The sequence below is a fragment of the Eptatretus burgeri genome, chromosome 5, assembly GCF_056783735.1.
Source record: "Eptatretus burgeri isolate ZD-2024b chromosome 5, Ebu_testis_v1, whole genome shotgun sequence".
Classification (NCBI taxonomy): Eukaryota; Metazoa; Chordata; class Myxini; order Myxiniformes; family Myxinidae; genus Eptatretus; species Eptatretus burgeri.
Window position 1 is genome coordinate 113,845,815 of NC_140965.1, and position 12,108 is coordinate 113,857,922.

The 12,108-nt window shown below is 42.8% G+C and overlaps 1 protein-coding gene across 2 annotated transcripts in view; it reads left to right on the forward strand.

The window, feature by feature from the left end:
* The window catches only part of LOC147027194 (paxillin-like), a 70,799-nt gene extending 61,942 nt beyond the window's left edge, over positions 1 to 8,857 (forward strand). For both annotated transcript variants that reach the window (XM_085883393.1, XM_085883394.1), the window contains exon 10: positions 3,917 to 8,857. In XM_085883393.1, coding sequence (XP_085739519.1) covers positions 3,917 to 4,195 — 279 coding nt within the window. In that variant the 3' untranslated portion in view covers positions 4,196 to 8,857. The remainder of the gene's footprint in view (positions 1 to 3,916) is intronic.
* Positions 8,858 to 12,108: the final 3,251 nt, after the last annotated feature.

A 12,108-nucleotide genomic window follows, 5' to 3' on the forward strand; every position in this document is an offset into this window, starting at 1 on the left:
TGATGCCGGAGATAGCTTGCCAACTTTCCACAAACTACACCATGTGATCTTTAATGTCCACCAATTCATGGCGGCAGACGGGACATCCAGTTTAGCATTCATACCAAACTGGAAGGGCACTCGGTAGAGCGCATACCTCCGCCACGCAATGCCTGATCCTATCGAACATATCAGGCCCAATAAATATATCGTTTTTTCCCCATTTTCATAGAAGAGACACAATGACACACATTGACATTTATTAGTTTAAATTATAATTTTGGCCTGATCTCTCAACTGTGAAGAATCGCATTAAAAATTAAATAATTCTCGTATCTGGATCAGGATTCGGATCTTCACTAAAATCTAATCAGTTCGTCCTTGTCACACACCGAACCTCTCCAGCAAATTTTATCTAAATCCGTCCACAACTTTTTGAGATATCCTGCACACACACACACACAAACAAACAGGGGGAAAACATAACCTCCTTCAGTTTCAGTGGTGGAGGTAATGAGGGATTCTGATGATGTGTGCATCAGCTGGATCAACAGTTTTGTGCTTTCTATTGCCGATTTGAACGTTGAGTGTGCAGAATTCGATTTTTAGTCTCACCCCAAAGGGGTTGAGAGACTATTGTAGTGCCCGCGTATATCTGTCTGTCCATCTACTTTAAAAAAATGTTTTCGATGCAACCGCTTCTCCGATCGATGCAAAACTTTAAAACACAGGAGACTCCCTATGGATAATATTTTATTGATAATTCTCACATCATATCTTCTTCTTCTTTCGGCTGCTCCCGTTCGGGGTCGCCACAGCGGATCATCCGTATGATCCGCATTGTGATTTGGCATATGTTTTACGCCAGATACCCTTCCTGACGCAACCCTGGTCGCCTCTTACGACACAGGGATATGGTACACCTATTTTAACCGGGGTATACACCGGCCCAGTATACTGGTACTCATTTCGCCGACCTCGGAAGGATGACAGGCTGAGTCAACCATCTGGTGTATTAATTCAGTGGCCCAACGGGGCTTGAACTCAGGACCTTTTAGATCCCAAGCCGCTGCCCTAACCACTGCGCCAACACCAGGCTATAACTCTGACATCATATGTCACATGATATTGCAGCCGTATTGGATTAAAGGGAAAATATTTGGACATCTCCAAAACCACTCAACAAATAAAAATTGAAACTTGGCAACGTCATCTCCCAATGGGGTATGTCGGTTGATAATGATGTCATCAGTGAAGTGGTATTCCAGCCATAATTGGATGAATTGAAATCCTTATCCAAAAAAACTCTGACAAAGTTCACACATCTGATGTATATCCTGATGCAAGTGAATAATTTAATTTATGAAGTCAGCGGTCATGTGGTCTGGTGGCCATATTGGATTGAAAATAAAAACATTAAAAATATATATATATATATTTATCATCTCCACAACCACTTCACAGATCGACGTGAAGCTTCATACATATGATTGACGAGCCATGGGGAATATAGTTTGAAAATTTCAATGTCATAGTTCACATGGTCTGACAGCCATGTTGGTTTAAACTAAAAACCTTTTTTTTTTAAACATTTTCTCTCAAACCACTGAACCAATGGATCCAAAATGTTCAGTACCTCATCGACGACCAATGGAGATACAAAGGTGATAACTAAAACGTCATCGGTCATGTAGTGTGGCAGCCATATTATATTTAATGAAAACCTTAAATAATTCCGTCTCTTGAACCACTTAATGGATTGATCACATCGCCTTCAGGTGTTTCAGCTCTTTCAGAAAGAAAAACTTGATGTGCTAACATTACAGGAGATACATACAGTTACAGGTATCATAATGTGATGTCATTCCTACCTTGTTTGGTTTTTTATTTTTATTTTTTGAGACGTCATCCCTCTGTTTTTACTGCTGTGGATAATGGCGATGTTTGTCATATAATACGGTGCATGGATGGTACATGTAGACGGGTCATAATAGCAGTGGGCAATAATCGTAACGTGTTCAATTAACAATGGTATTTCTGGACAGAATGGGTGTACGAAACGAGACTATGTGCTCCACCAAGTGACGTTCTAGTTTCAGGAAGTATTCTCATATTTCATAAATGGTTTCTTTTAATTCAACTTTCCACCATGGTTGCCTCACTACCATAATGCAGAGCAGGAAGGATTTGGTGTGTGTCTCCTCCAGAGAAAGAGCACAGCCTCCAAATGGAAGTGTGCTCCAAGCACAAGTCCAACATGGTTAAGTTGATGGTTCATTCAATATCCAGATGGTCACTTACTCGCTTTAACATCATCCTACATACGAAGAATTTTGCATGTCCGATGAGATGCGCTAAAGTGGTCTGGTTTATGGATGCCGCACACACTGATGTATGAATGGGGATTTTAAACCGGTTGTGAGATGTGCTACACACATCCAGTTTTTCTAAAGCAACTCTTGTGGAAGCATCTGCGAAGGCTATGGAGTCTGTTTGATCTCATTGTGGATGAGAACAGTGGCAAACAATTTTTAGCTCACCTGGACTTTAGTTAGGTAGGCTTATGCAATTGAGCAGTGTCTATCGCTGAGTAAGTGAGTCAGTAAAACACTTCAGTCATTAATCGCTAAAACCAAATATACAATTTTGATGAGAGTTGGCCACAAGCTTCATATCTGATGCCCAACGAAGGTGTATTGCCACGTCAAAATCTGCGTTCATGGGGGTCTACGGTGGGTTGGGGGGGGGGGTTGGCCCCCCAAAATAGGTATTTGCTTTCTTCTCTGAAACTACATACAATTTCGATGAAAGTTGACCACAACCTTCATCATCCGTGATGTACTAAAGTTTGTTCATGGCATTTAAAAAAAAAAAAATCAGGGTCGAAGGGAGTCTGCGGGAGGTTTGAGTGACTGTTGCTCCTCCTGATCCAGGTGAGCTTCAGGACACACAGTCCTATTTTACCATAACCACCTGGGAAATTGATTATGAACAATATTTTGTCACATTCAGGATCATCACTTGTAGCCAAAACAAAAATTGATTTTGATTCAGTATCTGAAACAGGGGGTGATGGAATCTGTTTTGCAGGTGTTTTTGCTTAGTGTGAAATTGTTCAATTAATCTTCGACGACTTGAGCTTCTTCAAAGATGCTGTTGCTCCAAAGGGGAAGAGGCATGCCAGGAAACTATCTTAAATGATGTCATACTTTCTAACAAAAACAGTAATGACTAGAAAGGCACTCGGTGGAGCACGTACCTCCACCATGCTGAACAGTTTACATCTTGTATTTCACTGATAGGCTGGATCTGCATCCGAACTTGAACCAAAATTGAATTGGCTTGTTATTGTCACCTTCCCAACTCATCCACCATGTTTTGTTATAATCCGGCCACAAAGTTTTGTTGTGTGTGTGTGTGTGTGTGTGTGTGTGTGTGTGTGTGTGTGTGTGTGTGTGTGTGTGTGTGTGTGTGTGTGTGTGTGTGTGTGTGTGTGTGTGTGTCATTTTGTCCCCATCTCTCAATTGTGAAGAATCAATAAAAATTCTCGTATCAAGATCCTCACGAAAATCTAATCAATTTGTCCTTGTTGCATACCCAAACCTGTCCGCCAAGTTTTGTCCGAATCCGTCCATAACTTTTTGAGGTATCCTGCTCACAGACCTTTGGTAGCAGAGGTAAAAATTGAACTTCACTTTCTTTGTTCAGTTGGAAAAGTGATGACTTCATGAGTTTCTTCAAGCCCCATCTGCCAGGGAGGGTTATGGAAATTGCGTAGTTTCACATGCATTAATGAGTTATGAAATTACGTAGTTTCACATGCATTAATGAGTTTAAAATACTTGGACAAGGTTTTTAAGACCAAATAATTTGGATGTGCATAATACACCATCGTTACTTGGTATTTAATATTGTTATCACCATTCCTGTTCTTTAGGAGTGCTTTGTTCCATTTGGCAACGGAAGCTTCTTCGAACACAACGGGCTGCCATACTGTGAAATGCACTACCACGCACACTGCGGTTCCCTGTGTGCAGGTTGCCACAAACCCATTGCTGGCCGTTGTATTTCCGCCATGGGTCACAAGTTTCACCCAGAACATTTTGTATGTGCATTTTGCCTGAAGCAACTCAACAAAGGAATGTTTAAGGAGCGTAATGATAAGCCATACTGCCACACATGCTGTCTCAAGCTTTTTGGGCCAAGCGTTGTGTAGGGTTCACCTGTTCAAGTATTGTGTATGGTGGTTTGGTAACAGCAATTAGTCACTAATTTCACCAAATGTAGGTTTTAATTATTTTTTCAAATTAACAGAAACGTGAGTTTTTCATACAAATTTGATCAAAAAAAGTTTTCATCTTGGTTCTTGTCATAATCCAAAAATCATTGAGCGTTAAGAGCTTGGTTTTTGTATACTACACTGCATAACGGTACATTTTTACCTTTGTCTGAAACTTTATGCACACTTGAGGACTGTTTTAGACCTTTATGAACTGAGTTTACTAAACTGCTCATAATTGTTTTGGCTCCAGCAGCCCAGCTTGTCTCACCTGCCTGTGTTGAATAGATGGGCCCCAGCGGTCCTGCTAGTCTCACCTGGCTGTGTTGAATAGATGGGCCCCAGCGGTCCTGCTAGTCTCACCTGGCTGTGTTGAATAGATGGGCCCCAGCGGTCCTGCTTGTCTCACCTGGCTGTGTTGAATAGATGGGCCCCAGCTGTCCTGCTTGTCTCACCTCGCTATGTTGAATAGATGGGTCCCAGCGGTCCTGCTTGTCTCACCTGGCTGTGTTGAATAGATGAGCCCCAGCGGTCCTGCTTGTCTCACCTGGCTGTGTTGAATAGATGGGCCCCAGCTGTCCTGCTTGTCTCACCTGGCTGTGTTGAATAGATGGGCCCCAGCTGTCCTGCTTGTCTCACCTCGCTATGTTGAATAGATGGGCCCCAGCGGTCCTGCTAGTCTCACCTGGCTGTGTTGAATAGATGGGCCCCAGCGGTCCTGCTAGTCTCACCTGGCTGTGTTGAATAGATGGGCCCCAGCGGTCCTGCTTGTCTCACCTGGCTGTGTTGAATAGATGGGCCCCAGCTGTCCTGCTTGTCTCACCTCGCTATGTTGAATAGATGGGTCCCAGCGGTCCTGCTTGTCTCACCTGGCTGTGTTGAATAGGTGGGCCCCAGCAGTCCTGCTTGTCTCACCTGGCTGTGTTGACCAGATGGGCCCCAGCAGTTCTGCTCGTTTCACCTGGGTGTGTTTACCCGATGGGCCCCAGCAGTCCTGCTCATCTCACCTGGCTATGTTGACCAGATGGTCCCGAGCAGTCCTGCTCATCTCACCAGGCTGTGTTGACTATATGAGCCCCAGCGGTTCTGCTCATTTCACCTGGCTGTGTTGAATAGATGAGCCCCAGCAGTCCTGCTCATCTCACCTGACTGTGTTGACTAGATGAGCCCCAGCAGTCCTGCTTGTCTCACCTCGCTATGTTGAATAGATGGGTCCCAGCGGTCCTGCTTGTCTCACCTGGCTGTGTTGACCAGATGGGCCCCAGCAGTCCTGCTCATCTCACCTGGCTGTGTTGACTAGATGAGCCCCAGCGGTTCTGCTCATTTCACCGGGCTGTGTTGACTATATGGGCCCCAGCAGTCCTGCTCATCTCAACTAATGTGTTGAACATCTACTCATTTCATCTCGTCGTCATTGCCCTGACTGTATTTCTATTGCTCCTTATCTTTATTCACTTATGCTATGTCTAGAGAGCAGCTTCATCCAGCATTGACCACCTGACCTACATCTCACATGAACTCTGCTCTTCCGCTACTTGTAACCGTGATGATTCCCTCTTTCACATTCCAATATTCCCATCTGATTTTTAACTTGATACATAACTGTCATACTTGTAACGTATTTTGATTCCTGCTGGCTCTCAAGTAATCATCGATATTATCTCCTGCCATTTACCCTTATTTTTAAGCTCGTACACTAGAACGTCCCAATCAATCACCAACATGCAACAAAAAACGATGAGTCCTAAATAATGGTCGTACTGAACTTCTCTTTCCAAATCAAAATAGACAAAACTCTCCACAACAGACACATTCTTGTCCACCAGCATTCCAACCGTCCCTCAAAGACGGATCAAACGCACCCCAAACTCGAATATGCTGGTGACTTCAATGCCAAATACCCCTCCTGGCTGTCCTACCAAATAACCCATATGAAAGGCCCCCTCATCTTTGGAAATGTTCGATGAACTTATTATTCTAAAGATCAAATGACAACCTTACATGACAATATATGTACTCTAGTGTAGACTAAAACACAATATGAATTGCTAACATTCATACATCAAAAGAATAGGCCTCCATCCTCCCACGAAGAACTTTTCTCCAACCCTCGAGGTACAATTCCAGCAATAAAGAGCAAACAAACAAACAAATCAATCATTATACAGTCAGAGTCAGAAACCAATGTGTCCAAGAGGAAATACCACTCAAACCTTCAAGAATATTCGATCGCTTGCCAAACATTTAGCTTCCTTCACCCCCTTACAAGTTCAAACAGCATTTTTAAAAGTCCAATGATTCGAAAGCCACAACATCAGAACTAATATCCAACTTACATCTCAAACATCTGCAGCCCAGTCATCAACGCTCACTCTTATTGCAATTATCCTGGATACACAATAAAATACCCACAATTTATAGGGAAGGCAGGGGAGGGGGGAGGGGGGAGGGCCTAAAAAAAATCCCAGAATGAAACCCAACAAACTCTTGAATAACCCAGCCTGAGATTTCCCTCCTTTGTACACAATTCAACATCTTAACCCCACTTCAAATCAACGGAAATGTCCGTATCGACACCGGGGTGGCTTTTCATGCAGAGGTTTCTACGACGAAGCAGTTCACAACACTACCTGCTCCGCTTCAACGACGTAACAACACCGGACTAACGGTGATGTGAATGGTTCCTCGATTAGATGTGCAGTGATAACGGTCAGAGTTCATTCTACACCTACCCATGCATATCATTAACATGGCGATATGCGGCGAGCTACCTGTAACTGGTGACGTAGCAACAAATATAGAGATGATCCAGGTGATGTGAATGGGTCTTGCTAATTTGATGCGGACATTTTATGAGCTTTATACGCCACGTTCAAGGCGATGTAGTTGGGTTTACGATGGAGTGCCACTCCATTACAACACCGGAGTATGATCCCGAGCGTTGATGTGAAGAGAGCTTGAGAAATATTAATCATCACTGACAAACCCTAATGTCTATCTAGCTGCATCCCAACATGGCTTCCTCTCCCTCTTCCCAGACGGCTTTAACCACAAGATCCCCACACCAAATAGTTCCCTTCCACACACTCAATTTCTTCAGCTCTACCAGCTGTGATTGAGACGTCAATCAAAGTCTGAAGAGGAGTCAATTCTTCACAAACCATGGTTATCCCAAATAGCCGGTGCTTTGGATCGTGCCAGCAACACCGATAGGTACAGTTAGTTTTACAACCTTCCAAGTCAAAACAAAACGAGGAAACAATTCCCCTGACATCAAGTTATCATCCGATTCACCTCTTAAGGACATCGTTCAGTGGAAGTTCAAGTCGTCACACAATGTTCCCAGAATAGTCTCGAATATTCTGCAACCACTGCCTTGTGACACCTGTAGTTTTCTCACAACAAGCACGTCCATTTCTGGATGAAATAAAGAAAATAAAAACTCATTAAATTTACCGATTGTACTTAATCTTGCACTATATTATATTTATCAACTACTTCGAATTCCATGACATTAATGGCACCAATTGATCCCAAATTTGTGGGGTTGGCCACATGTGATTTCCCTCCAAACCACTCTATCCCCGGCAGCCCTTCACCTTCATTTTGGTTCACCATATTCCTCTCCTGCCAACTGCATCCATCAAACCTGCCAGGCCACGTTCGCTTTCTGTCTCTTGAGTACGTGACCCCACCAAAGGCAGGTGTGCCTCCTGTGTATTTACCAATGTTCCTCATTCCTGCCCACTTCATGATAACCTCATTGTTTCCCTCAGAGATATCCCCACCAGCCATCTCCTCTTCCTCTCTCAAGGCCCAAGCCTCTGCTACATGCGGGACCAAGTCTTATCGTTTTGCGAATGATCACCCTCAGCTCAACCGAGGGATGGCACATCGATGAATCACCATCTGTGAAACACCAATATGGCAGTTTATAGCTGGGCCAGGATTCAAAGCAACGCTAGACAGGTCAAAGATGAGTGTGCTTTCCTTTCAGGTATCTTGCCAGTCCGATACAGCTGTCTAGCCTGGGTTCAAATTCTGACCCAGCCATAAACTGTCATCCTGGTGTTTTTCAAGCAGGGTGAGGCATACAGGTATAAACACACACCTGTCAGTTCAAAAAATGCAAACATACTATGTTGCTGATCCTGCTCGGCCAAGCTACAAATGGAAACAAAATGCAAAAGACTCATGCTTCGTTAATCATGGTGCCGATGAGTACAAAAGTGGTATTGGTGATCATTGTATATTCGACGAGACAATAGTTTGTTTGTTTTTATTTTATTTCCAAAGCATATACAGACATTGGGGGTACACAGTTAATTTAGAGGATTGTAATGCAATTACTGCAGCAACAGGATATCTATCACAGGCAAGAAGGTAAGGGTCAGAGCATGATGGCGTACACGTGGGCACTGATTACATAGCTGTTGTTACCAAGATTGCAAGATGATGATCAGTGTCATCAAGAAAGAGAAAATGAAAAACGAGATTACATTAATCATCGGAATCAAACCATGACAATATGAATATATATATATATATATATATATATATATATATATATATATATATATATATATATATTCAAAATAACTGGAACAAGAAGTAAATATGCAGGGCAATTAATCAATTGTGTTCCATTTCTAGTGGGGGGGGGCGTGGGGGAGTTGTCTGCCTTTGACAACAACAAAGTACAGCTCAAACCCTGTCGACATACGATGTACCATATTTTGGTATAAATTAGGCAGAAACTCCACCAGTGCACATTTTGACCTTCCAAACAGAGTCAATAATTTTAGCTTGTTTGTCAGTTTGTCGAAGTAAATAACCAAGTCGACTAGGAAAGGTCAGATGGAAATGTTACAAACATCCAGCATCTGTTAATCATACTCTATTATGATCGGGATCTTACACTTGTGGCATCTTCATACGACCAGGTAGGAATACCTGTCGATCCACTGATTAAAAACATGCTCCTTTCCAATGGAAATAAATAAATGCGTATGAAGGTTCGTTTCAAGCTTGGGTTTGGTGTCCCATTACTGCTGGGGTTGGGAGGGAATGTGTGTGTGTGTGTGTGTGTGTGTGTGTGTGTGTGTGTGTGTGTGTGTGTGTGTGTGTGTGTGTGTGTGTGTGTGTGTGTGTGTGTGTGTGTGTGTGTGTGTGTGTGTGTGTGTGTGTGTGTGTGTGTGTGTGTGTGTGTGTGTGTGCGCGCGCGCGACATGGGTTTCAGCTTGGGGTTCTCCCCTCCCATTGCAGCAGCAACCCCAAAACGTTTAACACCAATAAAGCAGCTCTCTTCACTCCCTCTCCCACGGCCTTAACACCTGGTTGATTGTTGAGCACAACCAATTGATGGGTTGACCAATTGACCAAAAAACACCTGATTTTAGAGTAACAGTGACAAATTGCAAGATGTATGTGGTTCTCATTTTCTGCTGACAGCAGTGTCCCCTTCAGGTTGAATGACAGTGCCCCCTTCAGGCAGTAACCAACTTTCAAATGAAATATCTCAAAACGCCACCTTTTGAGTAGCGACATCGATCGGCCCAATCTGTTGACGCAAAGTCCCAAAACAACACGAGTCACGACCCTCCGAATGTTCATTAGTACATCCACAAACCGGTCACAACTGGTACCCGAAGGTAAGTGAAAGGCACGATTTGAAAATGTTTGCATTACATTGGCTTCGTTAAAAGGGAAACTCAAAAGAAAATTAGATTCTGATGAAAAACTGAAAATTAGTCTTGCTTCGAAAGGGACGATAAAGTGGTGTTGGCAACTCAATCCTTCCAAAACCGTAACAAAGCGGCATTAACCCGAGATAGGTGTATCCTTGGGTATACCCATCATTCAGAACTGGAAAACCCAGGGGTACACCTACCTTGGGTGAACCAGTTATTTTCCATTTAAGGCCGAATACTATGACATGTCATGCAATGTCAAGCCGTGAAGAATAAACCAAGGGACTAACAGATTATCAACCTCTGATTCAAATTTAGACTGCACCGAATTTAGGTGTAAAGTTTTGGTGTAAAGTCTGAGGTGTATCCCATGATAGAGAAACTGATTAACGGTTCAAGTGGCACGATGTATGTGAGCGAAAAGGAATGGAAAAAAAACATTTAATAAATCAGACAATTATCATAATGAGGGACCACATATCAACCATCAATTACCCAATACTAATTGGCAAGTTTTCTACTAACGATTCAGATACCTCCGAATACATTAAAGGAGCTGTTGGCCCTTCCATTAGCCCTTTTTCCCTTAAGTGTTCCAATTACATCCTTCAGTCCCATTGCTCCATTAGAGTCACTGTGCTGAGTAATGACGGTCGTGGTGACAACGCCTGCACACGACTCCGACCAACCCGCCAAAGCCAAGAGAAATAACCTGAAATTAAGCAAGGGTGAAGGGTACCAGGACACAACGGTCTGCTCTTGCAAAACAAGGCAGAATCTCGAACATCCACCAGCAGACAGGATGACCGGCTTAACCTCTCACACGAAGGTGGCGGTCTTTTTCTGCGTTTCAGAAAACGCGTATCATCTACGAGTATTACAAATCACACTTAGCGCTGTATTGGTAAGGAAATGATGCTGAGGAAGATGAGCCGAACATCAATCTCATCATTTGCACAGAAGGTGCTGCAGCACACATTTTAGCGGAGAAAAACGAGAGGTTTAATCATGTGACATTAAAAAAAAAGGTGGGGGAATGGAATCTGGAACAATTATTCAGAACAAACTTCAAATTACTCACCCCTTCTCACCCCCAGGTCATTTTCAACACCATAAAAGGTAACATTTGCTTTAATGATTCTTTAAATGACAAATAATTTAAATAAGTAAAGAATAGTTTGTCTGTTTTGTAAATCTTTGCCCATTTGCTCTTCCTCTCAAGCAAGAAAATACTGCTCAGTTAAATGATTAATGAAAGCATGAACAACTTGATAAGATGATGACCAAGACAGAAAACGTGCATTTGTGAAAACATTACATCACAGATAAACATTCTCCAATTTCCTCTCTTTCTAATGCCAATCATTCGTCAGACAAAAACGTTTTCTTTGAATTTCGAGTTGAGATACTGATGACTGCTCTCACCGTTTTCTTCAACACAGGCCGTAGTCGTGGCGGTAGTTGCCAACACAGACATATAGGTGTTTTGGTGGCCAACAGGTGAGAGAGAGTGAGGAGAGAGATTCAGAGAAACGGAGCCAAGGTGGGGCTGAGGCAGTGACTGGAGGCTCGAGGGGACATAGGGACTGGGGGCCGAGAGAGACGCATACGTTGAAAGACAGCCAGTGACTGGAAGAGAGAGAGCAAGAGAGCAAAATAGATAAAAGTAAAGTTGTCAGCATCAACCTTTTGCATTTTGTTTTCTCAAGCACGGAGCATATCGGAGGAAGCTGTATGTGGGGGGGTTGAGACACACACACGGTTGAAAAGATAGGCAAAAGGTCATGGGTTGTTAGCTTGAATGAACATAAAGAGTGAAAGGTGACATTACCATCTGCACATGTACCACATTATTGGTTAAAATACAATGCATTTTACTCACAAATAACACCAACTAAAACACAATTCCAACTGAAAGTTTTGGTCATCATTTAGTGTTAAGAGTGCGATGAAATACCCCGAGTCGATACACACATGAGGCAATGATTCAACAGCCAGTGTTTGAGGACTACGTATCGAGTCACAAAATAACAAGAAAGGAAAACCGAATATTTCCTCACAATGCCAGAAAATTTAAAAACAATTCACAAAACAAACCAAAAGCATTTGTTTAAGATTGTAAAATTTCTGTGTTGAAGAAATCGATGGAACAAACGCAAG